The 20,275-nt window shown below is 35.0% G+C and overlaps 2 protein-coding genes across 4 annotated transcripts; both read right to left on the bottom strand.

Moving 5' to 3' along the window:
- Positions 1-815: 815 nt before the first annotated feature.
- On the bottom strand, positions 816-3,739 carry LOC133692662 (protein DETOXIFICATION 41-like). Its single transcript, XM_062113762.1, has 8 exons — positions 3,365-3,739; positions 2,531-3,075; positions 2,355-2,441; positions 2,211-2,267; positions 1,768-2,006; positions 1,559-1,677; positions 1,303-1,389; positions 816-1,205 (listed from the first exon to the last, which is right to left on the bottom strand). The coding sequence occupies exons 1-8, from the start codon at positions 3,668-3,670 to the stop codon at positions 1,134-1,136; spliced, it is 1,512 nt and encodes a 503-aa protein (XP_061969746.1). The 5' UTR covers positions 3,671-3,739; the 3' UTR covers positions 816-1,133.
- Positions 3,740-6,975: 3,236 nt separating this feature from the next.
- On the bottom strand, positions 6,976-16,340 carry LOC133692358 (auxin response factor 6-like). Of its 3 annotated transcripts, none has more exons than XM_062113240.1 (14): positions 15,654-16,340; positions 15,283-15,395; positions 14,672-14,770; positions 14,534-14,590; positions 14,296-14,454; positions 14,093-14,177; positions 13,033-13,123; positions 12,474-12,638; positions 12,269-12,385; positions 10,500-10,575; positions 10,235-10,382; positions 8,919-10,126; positions 8,174-8,364; positions 6,976-7,517 (listed from the first exon to the last, which is right to left on the bottom strand). In XM_062113240.1, the coding sequence occupies exons 1-14, from the start codon at positions 15,709-15,711 to the stop codon at positions 7,259-7,261; spliced, it is 2,826 nt and encodes a 941-aa protein (XP_061969224.1). In that variant the 5' UTR covers positions 15,712-16,340; the 3' UTR covers positions 6,976-7,258. The 3 variants fall into 3 exon arrangements, with proteins under 3 accessions (XP_061969224.1, XP_061969222.1, XP_061969223.1); XM_062113238.1 differs by having other exon boundaries at positions 12,269-12,391; positions 15,654-16,339; XM_062113239.1 differs by having other exon boundaries at positions 8,919-10,123; positions 12,269-12,391; positions 15,654-16,339.
- Positions 16,341-20,275: the final 3,935 nt, after the last annotated feature.

The following is a 20,275-nucleotide window of genomic DNA, read 5'->3' as shown; positions in this document are numbered from 1 at the left end:
TCCCTAAGTTTCGTAAATAAATGTATAATATAGAAGAAAAAAAGTGGTTTTGGTTATCATAGCATAGCACCTGACATGCACAAACAAAAAAATAATTAACGGTATTCTATTAATTACTTTCTAAATTCATCTCGAGAAAAGAAATATATACAGAAAAAAAAAAGAGAAAATAAAACTAATAACCCACTAAAAATGATAGAAACATTTTCATTAATTTTTTTTTAACTTGTATGTATTTTTTTATAAAAAAAATTAATAAAACAATTAATAAAATATCATTAATTACTTCACGGGTACCGTAAAATTTCACTGTAAAAATTGAAAACTACGAAGAAAGGTAACTTTTATCCCTCGAGTTCGAAAAGTTATAGTTTAAGCCCTGGAGTTAAAAATCAAGATTGTTATCAATTCCAGGATCGTAATAGTTATATTAGATTTTACAAATTAGTCTTTAATGATCAATGATTACGAAAAAAATGTAGTTTCCAGGTGTTGTAAGATTTCTGGAACTTTTTGTCATCATCATTCCAATGAAAATATTTATATCAATTTTTTTTTAGCAAATATATTTTTTCATTTTTTTTCAAAAAATATTAGAGAAATAATTAATATGGGATGCTATTTATATTTTCTTTATAATACTTTTATTTTATGTTATTTTAAATAAATATAAGGATTCTTTTAACAAAAAAATATATTTATATAACAATAATGATTTTTAAATTGAAGGCAAAATAATCAAGTTTCTACTAATATTTCAAAGAGTATAATTAAATGTAATTATATAGCTTGTTTAAATTCAATGACGATGTAGCTTGTTTTCAGTACCAAGGAGCATGGTGTATTATTATACCAGCCACAATTGTAACAGTTCAGAACGTAATGAACTGCTGGAACAAAACAAGTCTATCCAACCATATTCTCAGTTAATTTTACATGGGTCGGGCTCAGGATGTCTTACTATCACTCCATTGTTGGATTTTGAAAAGCAGAAAGAGAAACAAAAAGGAAAAGTGGGAATCTATGGAAATGTCTGTAAGATACTCTGGTTAGTCTTTATTTTCTCCAGACATCTCTCTATCTCTTCTCATTTGTATTGTTCATTTGATCGTCAGACACCGCCGAAATGCAACCTAAATGGTATCCACCAAGCTGGAGAACTCTTCGTTGGCTGAAACATTCAAACGTTCTGCTGCTTTTTCAACCTGTGAATGCATTTTTAACAACAATGACAATGAATCCCGATTCAATCCAACATAGAAGGGGGAAAAAAAGTAATTGACACCACATGAATTAAATTACCTCAGCATTCCAGTTTGTTCTGACAGTAAGCATAATTAAAGTTACTGTTTGCAAGAAAACTCCAGTGATCATCCCCGACCAAATCCCCTGAAACAAGTTAACATGGATTTATCTGAATTCTCTTCTGTAAGCAAGATTTCAGGACAATCAATCGCTGGATTTAGTCCAGTGACCTCTCCGTCCCTCGATAAGAAGATGGTCTCGGGCTCAAATTAATCCAAAGAAGGAAAAAGTAATGCACGGGAGAGAAACTTACAACAACTCCTAAACTGGTTTTGAAGCCAAGAACACATCCAATTGGGAGACCAATTACATAATACGTGGCTAGGTTAACATAAGCTACAATAGCTTGCCATCCACTCCCAATGGCCACACCTGAAATTCAACAAGAAAAATGATTAGTCTATTCTTCCTCGTAGTTATAGCCTTTAACAGGAGTTGATGCATAAAATGTAACATTCTGACCTGAGAGTATAGGCTGAATGCCATTTAAAAAAACGGAGATGGCAAGCAGGGGAGTCAAATTAGAAACAGCATCTATAACCGCAGTGTCACTTGTAAAGAGTTTGCTTAATCCAACTCGAAAACTCAGAACGATTGCACTGAAAATTATACTAATAATTATGCTAGTGGCATTCACCACTATCACCGAGAATTTCGCTACTTTCGGATGACCTGCTCCAAGCTCATTGCCTATTCGAACGCTGCAATTCAACTCAAAAAACTCGTTGGTTTGAAATAGACGGTACGCATTTTCTTAGTATTCTAGCCATCTTATTTGTTTATGCCTTTTTATTCAATGCGGGAAGGTAGCTCAGGACAACGGAAATAAACTGAATGGATTGAATTGAATCAAAGTATATACGCCTTGATTAATGACAGTGGAAGCGTATGAGTTGTTGACAAACCTGGTAGCAGCACTTAGGCCTAGCATAAATTGCATGTCCCAGTTCAAGTAGTTCATGCTGGGGATATTTCTATTTCAAGTTAGAACTTGTAAAAAAGAATGGCATTGTGCAAGTGGGAAATGAAGATGCTAGCAGTTGGCATACCAAATAGAAATAGAGTCCAGTGATATTGTTGGATTAGGGAGAAGTCCTGATATAAGCACCAGTCCTTGGCTGTACCATATCTCCAAACTGCATTATCAATGAAGTATCAATATCCAAAGTAATTAGAATGTAGAAATCAGTACTAAACCATGAAGTGTTGTGAATCTTTTATATACCAAAGCATGACAGCAGAGGAGACTGTAAGCTTAAAATAAGGCCATATTCCTGTGAAAGCACTGATAGACAAGCCAGTCCAGGTTTCCTTGCAAGATGGGCTCAGGACAATGTAAAGCGCATTTATGATGACAAACAACCACCAAGAGAAACTCAGTGTTAGAGCTGCTCCTAGGAGACCGTATTCCAGCACATAAACAACGATCCACGAAAGAAGAATGTGGAGCAGGAACACCCCAACAGACATGTATGCTAGAGGGTTTACTATGTTCTGAGCTTGGAGAAACCTCTGCATAGGGCAGCTTAATGCAAATGCATATAGCTGAGGTATCAGGCCACGAGCGAAAATCTGGCCCTGCTCTGCTATGCTGTCAGATTGCCCTATACCTCGCAGCACTGGTCCCGAAAACCAATAAAGGAATGTGAGGAGGAAAGCTGCTCCCAAGTGCAATATAATTGCTTTTTGGCAAATGATGCCCATTGAAGAGTACTTTTTGGCTCCATAGGCTTGGCCGCAGACAGTTTGCACGGCACTGGCCATTCCCAACTGTTTATTATTAGTAAAGTTAGAAGGTTATAAAGCATGATTACAACTTATATAGAACTTATTGAAAGCAGCAATTAAACTTATTGAAAGAAGCAATTTAAGCTTTGTATCTTTATTTTATTCTTAATTAATTAAGTTGCATATAAAAATATCATCCAAATAGTATATATATAAAAAATCAATCTCAATTCAAAAATTCAAGCTCCCGGAGGAGGATCTAAGAGCACGCTTCAACCAGAATTAAGATTTTCATTTGACTGTCACATAAAGTAACGAAGACAAGACATACCATTATTCCATAAGCAAGACCCTGAATCCCTACATTGGCAATAGATGCCCCAGCAAGCTCTAATGCACCCAAATGCCCTGAAAACATCTGGGTCACGAAACTAAGCATGAAAGTGGCCACGGAAACAATGATAGATGAGCCAGATAGGAGCCAAAGGACCCTTGACTCCCATGCAACAAGACGCGGCCACCATCGGAAAGGCACAGGCCCGTGCTCCAAGAATTCTTCAATTGCAACAGATGACAAATCTGGAAGACGGGAGTCGGGTCCAAATAACAACGGCTGATACCCTGATTCTTCGCCCATGTTGGTTAATTGTGCCAGAACTGCTAGCAGAGTAATTGTTAGAAGGGTTTGTCAGTTTATATATAATTATAGCTAGCATATGTCTTGCAGCCTTCGCTATATAATTGTCCGCTGAAATTCTTAACTACCATTCTAATATTGAACGCAGAGGTGCCTGGAGAAGAGTAGCTCAAGCTAACCCATTTCATGCCTTGCCACCTGATTTCAATTCTGAGTGGGAGTCCATTAACAACTTTCTTGTATTGAAATTCCGAATGTGGCACGCATACTATTGTACCACGTCACTGTCAGTCTGTCACACTCTGAATTTCAAGAACCTGTTAGAATCCCAAGTACCCTCTTTATTTTGCATTGCAGGATGTCATCTAGTCCTGTCCTGTCCTGTCCTTTTATGTCCAACCAACAATATTTATAAACGATGAGGAAATCAAGTGTAGGTGTGGAGAAAGCACGTGGGACCGGGCCCTGACTGAAGTAGTCTGGTCTTAATGGAATGGTATTTTGGCTTCTTCCTTTTTTTTTATTTTAAAAGTATTTTTTTAAAGTTTAAAAAAATAATTTTAAATTAATATCTTTTAGTGTTTTTAAATTCAAAAATAATTTTTAAAAATTAAATAAATATCTTTAAATTAAAATACTTTAAAAACACTCATCAACCTACTCTCAAATGAACTTGGGATCATCACCCTACTTTCAAATAAGCTTGTGAACTTCGGTGGGAGGCAGGAAACGGCAAACGCAGGGGCTTTCCCATAAGTTTTCACGGTACCTGCGACGTGGTAGGTCAAAGCACGTGCGTGCACCTAATCTTCATTCTAGCATAAGTTGTGAGGCCAGAGGGATCCAAGTATCAACCCTTCGCCACCTCATGGTCATACTTTTAGCCACTAAGTTGACCCGTGCTTTTGCTGTAGGGTTGGAAGGATTTTTTTTTTACTTCCACAGAAAAGGAATGCGTGGACCTTGTGGACCTGTTTTTTTAATTTATGAATTGAAAACTGATACATATATTTAATAACATAAATAAAAAATTATATGTATTAATAAATATTTTTTAAAAAATATCAATGTTAATTAAAAACTAAGTCATGAAATTGATGAATGAATTCTGATTAAAATATCTAATTTCATGTCCCAGAAACCTTTAAAATTTTGTTATCTTATTCTATGTGAATATTTTTTTCTCGTAAAAAAAGTGATAATTTAAAATCTATTGAAATAAGATAATTTACTAGTAAAATATCCTTTTGCCATTAATACTTTTTTCTATATAAAAAATATATAACATTTTTGTTTTATATTTTTATTTAATAAAATAAAAAGCTATCAAAATAAATGTAAAAAATCAATGATTTAAAATAAAGATTAAAAAGGTATATCTCTTATTAAAACCCTTTTATCTTATCAACAAACGGCTCTTTTTTGGGTATTTTTAATCAAAATATTTGTTTTTAAAACAACAACTTATCATGATCATAAAAAAATTCTTAATAAAAAAAAATAAAATTTTGGATAATTTTGATTTAAATGTATTAAAAATATCAGAATAATACACTGCTCGTGCCATATAAAATTTTTTTTACAATGTTATTAAACCCAACTTGACCTGGTGGGTCAATTTAGAGACCCTCTCAACCTAGCTCTTTGCCCAATTCAGATTTTAAATTAAATTAGATAAGAGTTCATTGATGTGACAAGATTGATCTAGCAGGTCCAAACACGACATGGTCAAAACTCAATTTGACGTCAAAAGCTTTTTTCAAGATGGTTGTATTTAGATGGATTCAAGTTAACATGTCAAACCGCAACTCGAGTCATGAACCTCTTAAGGTTTAATAACTTTGTTTTTTAAAATTTATTTTTTATTTAATTATATAATAATAAAAATAAACATGCATGAGAAAGGCAGGGTGAGGAACCACTATATGAAAGATTATAGAAAAAAATGCTTGCTAATATTATAAAAATTATGCTATAATTTTATTCAAAAATAAATTAAAAAAAAAGATATTTACTAAAATATATCCCAAGTATGTTTTTAATTAAAATTAAAGGAAAAAAACCATAGAACAAAGCATTTGGTGGGTGGGATATCGTGACTAACCATCCTTTTTTTATATATATATTAAAATTCATATTTTTATTTTTAAAAAAATCATCAACTAGTTTTATTTCAGCCAAATGATACAACTTCTTGAACTCAAAAAACTCATTTTTCAATCTTGTTATTTGAAAACATTTAAGAGATTCTTTGTAAACTTAAATAAACCTATATTTAACCTAAAAAATATTTAATTGGTCAAAAATAAAAAATCATCCTTAGTCCAAAAAACATTCTTGAACATCAATCTATTTATCTACTTTTTTTTTATGAGATGAGAGATTAAAAACACCTCAGTACTACTTGAGGAAACAGAGCTCCTTACTGACTGCCAAGACGCTTTTTCTTCCTTTTCCCGTGCTTTGTCTTCCTCTTTTAAAGGGGTTTCATGACTCCCTCCAGTACCGTTAATTGGAAGATACAACAAAGGAATTCCTGCTACAACTTGTTGAAGGTTGAGCAATCTAGAATCTAAATTTCGCTTTGTTAGGTAAGAACATAATTTGTTCATGACAGAACTTTATCTAGATTTTCTTTGTAATTATCTGATTAATTTAGTTAATATAAGAAATAAATTTAGATAAAAAAAATTATTAAAAAATAATTTTATCAGTGTTTTTATAAAACACGTTAGCAGTTTAGCAGTTTATTATTGACGTAACAGCTTCAAGATTATTATCACCCTTATCACATAAGATATGTCTATAAAAAAAGTTATGTCTGAAAAAAGGTTAATGCTTCAGAAGAGAGTTTCAGAACAGAACATAAAAACATCAATTATTGAAGCAAGTGCGCCAATGAATTAAACCCATCAAACCAGAGAGTTAAAAGACGAGCACAGCTGGAATACAAGTATTTAAGAAACCTCATCCAGTAACATGATCTTAAACAAACTATCAGATTCATTCAAGCGGGTGGAAGATCTTAATTCCCCAATTCTACTTGAAAATGAAAAGACTTGAAGCCTCACCCTGGATCGTTCAAGACATCTAGCAACAGTTGTGTGCAAGATTGTCTAGCGAACTGACCAGACCACTGCGATCCCCAGCCACCACCCCAGAAAAAGGACAACGGTTTATCAATCCAAAACTACAGAAATTACTAGTTCATCTACTAGAAAGTGCACCAAGTTATTTCAAAATAGAAATGTTAATTACTCAAACATGAAATGAAATGAATCACGGGGTATTTACGAATCACAAAATGAAATGAAAATGCTGACCAAGGTCAATATTTTAAAATATCAGGATCATCTCACAAGTCACGAGAAGGGTAACAAACAAACCACTATGCTGCCATTCTCCTAACGCTTTCATGACGTTCATAGTATAGTGTGATAAGAGAAGGTCTCCTTCTATTAAATTACAATTTACAGTAATATGCAGGATAAACTTGACCATGCACAACACTTTACGCACCCAAAAAAAGTGACAGTCACCATAAAATAGTTACTCACATCACAATTAATTTTCATTTGATTTCTGGTTTTATGAGCATCTGCCTTGGTAGTCAAGAGATCCCATGGATGCAATCCCATTGCTCGAGTTTCTAAAATCCTGTCTATTCAAGTAGCCATCGGGATTGCTTGAGTTTCTAAAATCCTGCCTATTCATGTAGCCATCGCTGGTGCTATTAGAAAGCTTTTGGCTTGGCACAGAAGCTGCAGAAATGAGACCTTCTTTACCCATTTGTTGCACTTCAAGGGGAGATAGGATCTTGATATACCAGACATTGTTCACAAATTCCCTGGAAAAAGATGTTCATCAGCAATGAATTGTAAACCAACAAGATCAGACGTATACATGCCAGCAACAAGCAAACAGATTTCTCAAGTAACAAGAAATAATAATGCAAATGCCTCCCAGGAGGTTCAGTCACACTTGTACTCTCATAAATTGATTCCACTGAAGTTGGAGGATAAATTTATGTCCTCGTCACAAGTGTGCATGGACTGCTAGGACCAGGAAGTATGTTCCCAAATTTCGTTTTCTCATTTTTCTTTTAGATAAGATTTATTCTCTGGAGTTATTATCTCTACTTGACCAGTAAGAATAAGCATCCAGGACCACCCCACATTTTTAACACCCAAGTGTATGCAACTAGATTTTTCAAAGAAAAAATGAAAGCATATACAGTTAGTGAACAATTAAATTGAAGATCAATAAAGGAACACCGTATGAAATTGAACATATACATGGCTCCCAAACAGAACCTTGTGAATTGGTGTAATCAATAGAGCAACGAAGGGCAATGGAGCCCAAGCACTGCTAGTCATCAAAGCGACCTAATGGAAAAAGTGATTATAGAATTGCCTCAAGTTTTTTGTTCTAAATTGCCATTTTGGAAAACTATTTATATATATAAAAAAATAAAAGAATGCCAGAAACAATTCAAGGACTTACTGCCAAGGATCATCACCAAGGAGAAGCACATCATTCTCCCGGTCAACAAATACAAGCTGCCAGCCTGATCTCTGTGGGTCCTCTAATTGGCCTTCTAGGCAAAACAAACGAGCAAGCTCACTGCGCAGCTCATCATAGCTGCTGAACTTGGAAATATCTAGTGATCGCCCATAGGACCCTGATTTGTGAACCTGTTAAAATTAGATTATTTTTATTAAGTAACAAAATGATAGCTGCCATGAAACACAGACTACATAGAGGCAAATTACAATTACTTGTTGCAGACTGAAGCACCAAAACCGTGAATAACCTCCTTTCAAAAAAGATTTGTACCAAATACCGATACTTGTACAATATAGCTCATTAAAATTAAAGCACTTTCAGTTACAAGGAGATATTCATTTACTGCTTCATAGGTTGTACATCACATAAACCATATCAAGATTACTTAAACAGTACAATCAAATGGCAATGAAAAGAAAAGGGATTGGGTGCTTTTATCCAGATGGCAACCATGATTGTTTATGATACTACTTCAGCATGCCTTGAATTATTTACAACAATTTCCACAAGTCAGATTAAATTTTCATACTGTGCATGACTTAATGTTATTAATGGCAGACCTTCTACATATATACCAATTTGTTTGTTATCATAAGATATAGTTGCAAATTGAAGACCTATATAGCCACTTTATGTATGCATACATTTCCATATGTGCACACACGTAAGGATAAAAAATTACCTTCACAAAGGTTCTTGTTGAAGGGTTTACTTGATCCACATTTTCAGAGGATTGTAAGAAACCTGATTCATCTACGCAACTTGAAGCTGTCATGTCTGAAGTAAGTGGAATATCACTTCCAGTAGCACTTGTAAAAGTTGAAGCAGTAAATGGCATAGACAACGGATCATTTTCAGTGCCAATGTTTCTCAGGTTTGGTATACCATGCTGAAGCATGAATGTAGAAGAGTCAATGCTAACTCCGAACAGCAGATTGTTTTGCGGATCATTAGCACCTTGATAGGTAGAGTACTCTCTTCCAGAGAATGGAGCTAGCAAGGTAGCAAGATCGGACACAGCTGATTGTGTAGTTCCCGACTGTTCCACCTGGGGTAGCACACCAGGAGCAGCTCCAGAAGAAAGTTGAGGACCAAATGCTGCTTGCTTTGATAACAAGGCAGAAGAGCTGACAGGGTTGGATCCATTTGAGTTAAGCAAGTGACCCCTATCCTGGGGTAATGAACCCATGATACTGGGGACTGAAGAAACGCCGGATGCAGCAATCGGGTTCCCAAGTGGTTCTGAAAAGGCCTGCTGCTGGCACCGGGAAGGAATTGCCTGCAAAGATGGAGAGTGGGATGGTGCAACTGATGTAAGATGAGGCAGAGCTGAAATTACATTTGGGATCTGCTGCTGAGCAGACAATTCATTCAGTTGTTTAGGCTGTTGAACTTGCTGCTGCTGATGCTGATGCTGATGCTGATGCTGATGCTGCTGCTGCTGCAGCTGGGGTTGATGCCGTTGCTGCTGCTGATCAGTATACTGAATGCGCTGCTGCAACTGTTGTTGCAGTAGCTGGGCCTGTGTTGAAGCCTGGTTTTCTTGAAAGTTCTGAAGAAAAGCATTCTGAAGATTTGACTGCTGCAACATCTGCCTCTGAACCAAAGCAGCAGGTCCAGTAGATAAATTTTGAGATTGCTGGAACTGCAAAAGAGATTGAGATGCTAGTTTGGAAGATTCCACTGTTCGCATTTCTTGAAGTGCAGCAGCTGCCATTGTTTGGTACACATCAGGTTGTAGAGCTGGCATAGAAGCTTCAAACCTTGGCTGGATCCAGGGAGCTACACCAAAGTTCTGGAAGTTCAGAGAATGAACTCCCAGATCTCCAACCCCTCCTTGAAGCCACATCATTGGTGAATTAATGCTCAAATCATCATCTTTCAGACCTGCTTTTGGAAGATTCAGGAGGGAAAAAGGATCATTTAAGTGTCAAACTTCATATTTGATTCATGAAGATAGCATCTTACTTCCTAGCACTGAACAGCAACGACACATACCATGGAAAGACGGTAGCCCAGATGGCCATGGCCTTTTCAGTCTCATAGGGAAGGCAGATGGATACATTGGGAATGTAGTTAACGGCTCAATCTCCCACAAAGACACTCTTGGCTGCCTCTCCCCTGCAGTGGATTCATCCCAGCCAACCTAAATTAGCAGTAAAAAAGTTGTTTAAAATTGCACAATAAAGAAAAACTCTGAATAAATCATTAAAAAAAGGGCTTCACAGATACAAGTACAAAAAACAATGAAGTTCCACCAAACCTTGACAGAGCGCCAATGTGAATTTGGCCACCGAGCAGGATCTAAATCACTAATACCAGTTATAGTACCCATGTACCTGGAATCAAACATAATGGAGTCAGTAGACATCACAGGAATCTGTTGAAAGTGGCAGGAAAAAAAAATGCATCTGGGAAAATGGAAGTGTAAAAATAAGACAAAGGAGACGTGGCACAAAAAATAAAGAGACAGCACTATTAGCTTATGAACCCTATGAAAATAAAGATTCCAAATATCTAACTGCCACACTGCATAAAAATAACTATACTATTAGTTTCAGACAAGACAACAGAAGATCTAACTCGAAACAAACTGATGATGAATTGAGACCCAGGTGCGAGGAATTAGGGGGGGAAACCAGGTTTAGTTTTAAGAGTTAGAAAAGTGGTATTGTCTCAAATGTTCCCCGACAACTATATCATTGGAGAGACTATAAATGGTATTCAATAACATTTTCAGCAGCTGTCCATCACTATACATGATGCATATTTCATTTTCATCCTTCTTACAGTCTGCATCCATCAATCACCTCAGTTTAATGTGAAAGACAATTTGCATTTCTGTTGGAAAATTTGGTTTTGGCAATTCTGCAGCAAAATTTGTTTTAACTGAATACACTTCCCTTCCTTGGCTGTCAACTCTGGGGCAAAGGCAACAAACCAGGAACGCAATGTTCTGGAAATCCATTTTGTACTTTACACCATAAAATAGCATCCCACATGATTATGAAGCTTTTGTGTTTACGAACTCCAAAAGAGAAGTATTGATCCATCATTAAACTTAAAAGAAGAGGTAAAATGTATAAAAAAGTGAGCGAGTTGAGTGAAGTCAGCTGAGAAAATGAGCCAGCAAATGAAATGGGAGTAAAATTGGAAACGATGATGTACAGGCAATCTGAGCAATTAGTACACAATCAAAACGCTAATTTAATCTGGTATAGGTGGTGTAGCAATTAAAAAAAAAAGAATTGAAAACGCATGACTATAAGAAAATAGCTCAAACTTATCAAATGACCACTCAACCCAAAACCACAGGCTATTACTTGAAAGCCAAATATGGGCTAAAATAGTTTGCGTGCACCTTCAAATGAATTCACATCAGACTTGAAACGTGGATTAGTTTATAAATTATGGGCGTCAGTACAATATGAACTCCTGAACACAAGGTTAGAGAGGCTCGAACATCTTAAATGGTTACTTGACAGAAAACTTTAAACTACCAGGTGAAGGCCAAAGATAGGTGTCATTTCTTAAAAAAATGGAACTGAAAAATGATAGCAATTAGACCAAGGATAGAAATATCTAGAACAGCACTACGACTCCTAGGCATCACTCACTAGGAATTCTTAGATGCCACACAAAAGAGAAGGCTGCACCACACACATCCATTCCACATTGCATCTCATTATACCCGAAGCACTACAGGCCAAAAATTTTGTTATCTCCATCACTTCAATAGAAAAATTGCAGAAACTGTATATAAGAGTGAAAATACAAGTGCAATTGAGGCACCTCTAAGCCAATGAGTAAGCAACAAGGGTACTTTAAGACTACTCTAAGCACCAGCAGTTTAACACATTAAAGGGGTGGCTGGGTACATAGCTCTGTAAGAATGTAAAAGGTTGTTGAGCATGCAATATTGTAAACAAAATTAAAGAGTCACAGCAGCATAACAAATTACCAGTAACAAAATGACAAAGTAAGGCATTGTCCTAGAGAATCAATTCCATGTCAAACTGCTAGCAGACTTACCGGCGGACACTTGACTCTTCTGTTTCAAATAGCATCCTAAATCTCATGCCCACCGAAACCCTTGTATGGTATACTGCTTTAATATACTTGACCAGGGGAATGACAAATTCCGAAGGACTGGTCCTACAATCAAACAACATAAATGAGCAATATTTACATTCTAATATTAAAGTATTTTCAATGTTGTACTAGAAGTTAATTTTACCTGGGATTATAAAATATTGTAAAACGGCTATTAGTGGCTGCTGCATGCGCTGCAGCAGCAAGAAGACCTATGTGCATGCTATCACTTGATAAAACTGATGAAGGCATAACAGTTTGTGGACGATTAGCTCGCCGAATACCCAAGAGTAATTGATTCTTATCATTCCTGGCAAAAGAAAAATGTTGATTAGAATGTGATTGCCACTGGATTTGATGACCATTCAACTTACAGCCTCAATAGATTTAAGGTCAGCCAAAAGGAAGATGATTGCCACAAAGCTGCATTGTACATACAGTTGCGAGCAGGGATTGGACACAGCCTGGCTAGTCCCCTCTTACAAAAAAATGGGTACATGTGTAATACTTCTAGTTTAAATCTCTATAGTTCACATCCAAAAATACAGATCAAAGAACAGAGAGCATTTTGTTGGATATTTTTAAGCTGCCATCAGGATAGATTGAGGCGTATCTTAGGCAGATTGATTCTCCACACACCCATCCATGTTAACATGCTGTAAAAATAAGTTAAATCATCTAGTCAGGGTTGAGAAATATCCTACCAAATGAAAAGGACAGAATCACCAGCAACAAGCCTCTTTGCACTAACAAACACACTCCATCCTGTTGTAAGAAGATGCCTCTTGGGTTGTCCTGAAAATTCACAGGAAAGAGGTTATGAGAAGCAAGAATTTGCTCTTTGAACATCCTGCCAGTTTCTTCCCATCACTTTGGCAAGAATATCCACTATACTCACATTACTTTTTACCAAAGTGATAATCATTGCCCAGCAGTAAAGATAAGCCAGTAACATATGCAAGCATTCATTTACCAAAGTACTACTTTATTTTTCGCCAAGCATTCAATTTCATATTTAATTTCCAAATCCAAACAAGAAAAGGATAATATTGAACAAAAGTTCTGAAAGACATAGAAGCTCAATATTCCATCCCATCTCATCAATACAAGCACCTCCGCATATGTATTTTTCTTCAATATCAAGTGAGACTTTTCCCATCTTCATATTCCATAATTAGAAAGCTATGAACATAAGAATTACAAAGCACAACTTACAGTCACCAAGTAAACAAGAGTATTTTTGTTTACTTGGTGATTGAGGGCAGCCATATGAACTTGTCATATCTATTAAATTTGTGATGGGGAACAAAGCAAAACTTCAAAGATTGGTGCCTGAAAATTTAATTTAATTTAATTAGGCGAGATTTTAGTTGATATTAGGATACTTAGTTTTGTTTTGCCTCTTAGTAAAGAAGTATTGATTGAGAATCCAATCTATTTTGTCATTCAGTAATATTCACTCTAGTTTCCTATTCAGGAATTTGTTGGTGTTCCTACTTTATCTGAGATTTTATTACAGGTTTGGAGTTCGGTCCTCACAAGAGTGCAATCAACAATATCAAAGATGTCACTGGTACTGCTTACATATCCAAAGATCCAAAAGTGATTTCTAATTCAAAGAAATATGAAAACGGCCCAGCTAAATCATGATGAGCGAAAGAAAAAAAAATACAAACAGGGTACCAGGCAAACAATATTGAAAAATGATTGTTCCAAACATGTCAAAAACACAATCTTGAAAATTTTCATTATACAAAAACTCACCCCGAAATATATGTCTGAATTTCCACTCATTATCATGAAGATCTCTCGCTATTAGTTCCTGAGCTGGAGGTGTCTGAGAGAAATCCTACAAGAGCAACATAATAGAACAAACAAATTAATTGATAAAGAATGATGGCAATGAGCTCAAAACCTGCAGAAACATCATGCAAACAAAAACAGGTGAATAAGAAAGCGGGACCCACAAGAGGAGGAAAGACTTTTTCAGCTGCTCTTCGAGGAACAGAAAACCCTCCATGAGTGCTAGTATCACTTGCAGTCAATGTCTTACAGAAATAGTTAGACGGTTGTTTGCTGGCAGTACCTAGCTCTGCTGGCAATAAGTAAGCATCTTTTTGATCTTCCTGGAAAAGATGTGCGTCAAGGCAGGAAAAACAGCACAAGACAAGGAAACTCAAAATCCAAGCTAGGAATAAAAAATACCGGACTTAAGGGCTGCAAGGTCATTTGAGCATAAACTTCGTCTGTCTCAACATCAGCCTGTAGTTAAAACATAAAACATTTGAGTTCAATAGCAGCATTTTATGCCAATCAGAAGCAGATTAAGAACAAATCACTTACATGCATGGTCACATTGTGAAGCTGGCAGATTAGTTGTGCAGGTAAGCTTGGGTAATTAGGGATGTGAGCATCAACTTCCTTGTTGGTGGAAGCAGCAACCTAAACAGAAAATGGAAGACTCTTTTAAAATGCTAGCAGAGTGGTGAAAAACAGAAATTACATGCTTGTGCGTACATGAGATTAGCTAAAGAAGCATTAATATCTCACTATTAAAGTAGGATATATGTCCTCTACGACTTTATACAGAACTTAAAAGACACTTAGTTTTCACAGAAAAAAGAGCAAATATGCAACTTAATACAGACAACAAAGAAGAATATATGCAAAGCGATATTAAAAAAAAAAGAAGCCCAAACATCTCTTTACCATTTACAAAAGTAAAATTACATATGTAAGCAAGGTGCTAGCCTGCCAAATATAAGATTTTTCCCTTCTACAACAACAACATACGTGAAATAACCCCTAAAAAACTACAAATTATGCAGTACGAGTATCATTTAATGATGAATAAGTTAATATCAATGTCAGGTTGTCAGGCATAGCGTATAAGTGTTCTCCTAGTACTAAATTTTGACAGCAAGTTTGAAATCAAACAAAGTTATTTCACTAACCTGTTCACTGTGACCCTGTGGAAAGTACACAGCTCGGCTTCCAACATGAGGCAGAGACACAAGAGGCCCCGCGCATGCATGCCATAGCTCAGAATTCAAACATTTGTTATCCCCTGCAGAAGAAACAAACATTCCCGCACAATTGCATGAATTTGCATGGAACATCAACAATTATAGCAAGAAATCAGGATACACACACAAATATGTAGCAATTTTCAATGTTCAATGTAAAAACTTGAAATATTCACATAAAAGCAACATCAAGCTCTATAAAAGCACAACATGCACGGACCCCATGTTAAAATTAGCATGCAAGTGCAAGAAAAGCGGTAAAAAAATGAAGAACACGCCAAAGTTTGAGTCTTTTTTACCTTCTTGAGTCACCTGATTAAACCCAGTTGTAGAAGATGAGGAAGAAGAAAGTCTCATTCTTCAGATAAAAAAAAAATGAACCCGGAAAACAAAATACAGTCTTTAATTAAGAGCCTCAAAAACCAAACACTAACAATAATATCTTTCAATTATTATTTAACCGAAGAAGAAAGCCCCACCCACCCACCCTCCCACCGCCAACAGTAAAACCAAGAATACAATTGCTCAACTTGAAAACAACTATCATCCAAAACCACTTCCAGTTCCACTACAACAAAACAAAACACTCCTTGCTAACTTCATGAACTTCTCAGATCTTCTCCTTTTTTAATCCCCAAGCTCCCACATTTCTCTCCTCTCCACACCAAATAAAAACCCTAACTTTCCTTTCAGATCTCAGAAATAAGAATAACTCAGCTCTCTCACTTATGGCATGTAAAGATTTTTGAGAGAGATATGAATGAGACAAGTTAAGTGAACCTTGCTGATGAAAAGGACACTCCTTTTTGTTTCTTGAGGGTTTGTGTTTTTCTTTTTTATTTTTTCTTTTGACGCGAAGCTGAAGCAGAGAGAGAGAGAGAGAGAGAGAGAGGGGAATAGTATATAGTAGTGACTAGTGAGAGTTTCGTAAACGGCTTTTCTCTTCTTTACGTTTTTTTTTTTTTTATATATCTTGAAAGGGAGGGTTTGGTCTTCTCCTCCGAGCTCTAACAGAGAGGGGGAGAGAGAAAGAGAGATCAATCAATCAATTTAATACAGTGGTCATCATTTCTCGGTTGATGGGGTCCATCTCCCCCCCCTTTTATTTACTCAACGATCCAGGTAGAAAGTAGTACTCTCTGCTCTACGGTAGAAGAATAGATTTTTTATTTTTAGTGTTATTGTACTAAAATTAATGAAAAAAACATTAAAAAATCATAAATTTAATATCTTTTAATGATAAATATACTTTATGAAAATACTCGTAAACGAAGCGAACGGGTTATTAATGGATTGTGATATTTGTTTTTGCTTTCGTTATTTATTTATTTTTGTAACATGAACAGTGGGGTCCGGTTCTTGCATTAGCAAAAAGGCTTTTTAGGCCATCAATCTTGGAATCTTGTAAGTTTCTCCTAGATCTAGTTGTCAAAAATATTTATTTTACGGTCATTATCGTTTGAGAATTTGTGGGACCCCTGAGATATGGAGATATTGTCGTGGGGTCCGTACTTTCAAAATTATCCATGCCTCGGACAATCTTTGCATGGATCTCGGATTGTGTAAGGGAAGAGATGGTGGGTGGGAGGATTGTCCAAACACTCCGCATTTCTCTCTCACCCGTCCCTTACAACGACCATTCACTTCCGCATAGAATGAGATCTATTGATGTGGTGTGCGCAAAGACAGCCATGAACCATTGTTCTGGAGGATCTGCCTGTGCAGTTTCTTTTTTAAGAAAGCACTTTACTACGATGTTAGAGAGAGGGGAGAGAAAAAAAGCCCTGTTTTTGTTTGTTCTTTTTTTAAAAAAAAAATATTTTTTTGGTTAAAGTATTTTTTATTCTAAAATATATTAAAAAATTATTTTTGATAATGACACATTAAAATAATTTAAAATTATCAAAAAAATAATTTTTTTAAAATGCTTTTGAGATATTTAAATAAACGGGCTCTTGTTATGGTTGTAGACTTGTAGGTATAGCTTACATTGGATTTATCGCAGTAAAAATGAAATACTTAAAAATATATAAATTTAAAATGTTTTTATGCTGTAGCAACCTTATAAACTTTAAAAAATATAAAAATAAACTTTGTGCTAGTCCAACTCTTAATTGCATTTGGGTCGGTTAATGTCTTGAAACATAAATATTTTCAGAACAATTTATAGTGAATTTTTGTTATTTTAAAGATTCATAAATGTCAATTTCTCATGAATTAATCCATGTTTGATAATAAAAAAAATTACAATACGATGGGCATTAAATATTGAATTGTTCTCATATATTGAAAAAAAAAAGGGTGTGAACACTGTTTAAATCATTATTGGTAACATTAAAGATAGTTTTCTTTTTAAATAAATAATCAAGGAGTAGTATTTTAAAAAAAATTAAAATTTTTTTTTTATTTGCTTCAAATTAATATTTATTTATTTTTTTATATCATTTTAATACAATGATATTAAAAATAATTTTTTAAAAATAAAAAATAATTATTTTCATATATTTTTAAATAAAAAATACTTTAAAAAACATCAATTTATTCGAACCCCACGTTTACAGTTCACAGGGCGTGTTTAGAATGTTTCGAAAACGATGGATGAATAAATAGGTGGATAAATGATCTAAATTGTACTTAAAAATAATGTTAAGTCCAGGGATTTACATGTAATCTGCACTGTCCATGTCCGTTTCGTCGACTAGACAGGAGCTTTATTTTAGTGGATTAGCTTTGCACGCACCTAGACCATGTATTGATCTGTGCATCACGACTCACGAGAGCATATATAAAAAGCTTTGATTGATTTGATTTAACTCTGATCCACTAGCCTTTCAGATGGTCAACAGTCGCTCGCGAGGAGCCATCTTTCTTGGGCCTATGTGAGTGTCTGGTAATATGTTTTAAAATAATTTTTTTATAATAAAATATATGTTAATAATATTTTTTTTATTTTTTAAAAATTATTTTTAAAATCAACATATTATATTCAAAACATATAAATTATATTAAATTTTAATAAAAATAAAATTTTTTAAAAAATATAATTTAAACCGTATTTCCAAACTCATACGAATAAGCTGCTCCTCCTTCTTATCCATGCATGAATCAGTCTATCAAGGCTAGGCCCCAAATTAATGGCGAGTATTTTTTTTTTTTTGGTGATGGGAAATATCAAATGTGTGTTTAAAGCTCGACAGTGTATTCAATAAAACTAACAGACTCTTATGTATTGATAGATAAAAGAAAGTTGTTAATAGTGAGCGAAATCTTTAAAAAAATTCATGACACGTCATGCTGTTCAATACCATGTTTAATCATGTGTTAGTAAATAGTTTTAAAATACAAAAATTGACAGGGAAAAAAACATGCTGGAACTATTCATGTGTTTTTTCATTTTTTCACCATGTTGTTTTTTCTTGGATGGTTCAGGTTTCAACTCTAATTATTTGACATGGTCTATTTGATAAAGATAGCCTAAACACAACCCGGTCATTCAATTCAAAACTAACTCAAGTTTTAAAAAAAATAGTTTAGTTTAATGCTATTTTAATCACATGATCATACTCAAATGTGAAACAACAAACCGCTAGATGATAAAATAAAAAAATAAAATAAAAAAAGGGTCAATTCCAGTCAAATCAAGACAATCTCATGCTGGAACTATTCATGTGTTTTTTTATTTTTACACCATGTTGTTTTTTCTTTGATGGTTCAGGTTTCAACTCTAATTATTTGACATGGTCTATTTGATAAAGATAGCCTAAACACAACCCGGTCATTCAATTCAAAACTAACTCAAGTTTTTAAAAAAATAGTTTAGTTTAATGCTATTCTAATCACATGATCATACTCAAATGTGAAACAACAAACCGCTAGATGATAAAATAAAAAAATAAAATAAAAAAAAGTCAATTCCAGTCAAATCAAGACAATCTCCCCCCCCCCCTCCCTCCAAAACCTTAATTGGGTTCAGGTGGGTGGTATTTGAAGATAATTTAAAGAGCTTTAGAGCTATAGAGAACTAGGAATTAAAAAAAATGAAAAGTTATAAAAGGATATTGGATAAAAATTTTAAAAGGATGACAATAGAACAAGTGGGAAAAAATAATAATTGGCACATCCGTGTTCAACAAAACTAATCACTATCATGTATTAATAAACATGCAAAAAATTAGCATTTGAGGTCGTGTCCTAGCAGGGAAAAGGACTTGTTTGTTTTCTCTGTACCCGAGTTCGATCCTCTTTATGTATGACTGTCATCCCCCGCGGTGTCTTGCATGCCCACTAGACTTGCAGGATGTTCAGTGAGCCCGGGATTAATTGTGGTGCGTATAAGCTGGTCCAGACACCCCGGCTTATAAAAAAACATACAAAAAATTATTAATAATAAATAAAATATTAAAAAAAAAGGATCTCATGGGAAAGAGACTTGTTTCCTTTCTCTACACCCGGGTTCGATCCTCTTTGTACATGCATGTCACTCTTGCGATGCCTTACATGCCCGCCAAGCTTGCAGGATATTCAGTGGACACGGGATTAGATGTGGTGTGTGTAAGCTGACCTGGACATTCCGGGTTATAAAAAACATGCAAAAAATTATTAATAATAAATAAAATATTTAAAAAAGATCCCGCCATGCCATTTAATATCATTTTTAATCATGTGTCAACGTTTATTTTTTAAAAAAAGAAAAAAAATGAACCGCAAAAAAAAGAAAATGCTGGCACATTTTGTGTTCTTTTATTTTTTTCAACTATGCATCATGTCATGCTTTGCTGCATGCTTCAGGTTTTGACTCAGTTTTTCGAAGTGACCCGTTGACCAAGCTAGCCAAAACACGACCCAGTCACCTTTAAAGCCAACCTAGGTAAAAAAAATTACAGTTCAGGGCTAGTTTGAAGAGTCATCCAGAAATGAGGGA

This window comes from Populus nigra, chromosome 4 (genome assembly GCF_951802175.1).
Source record: "Populus nigra chromosome 4, ddPopNigr1.1, whole genome shotgun sequence".
NCBI lineage: Eukaryota > Viridiplantae > Streptophyta > Magnoliopsida > Malpighiales > Salicaceae > Populus > Populus nigra.
Note: the sequence above shows the minus strand (reverse complement) of the source record. Positions and strands in the feature narration are given on the sequence as shown.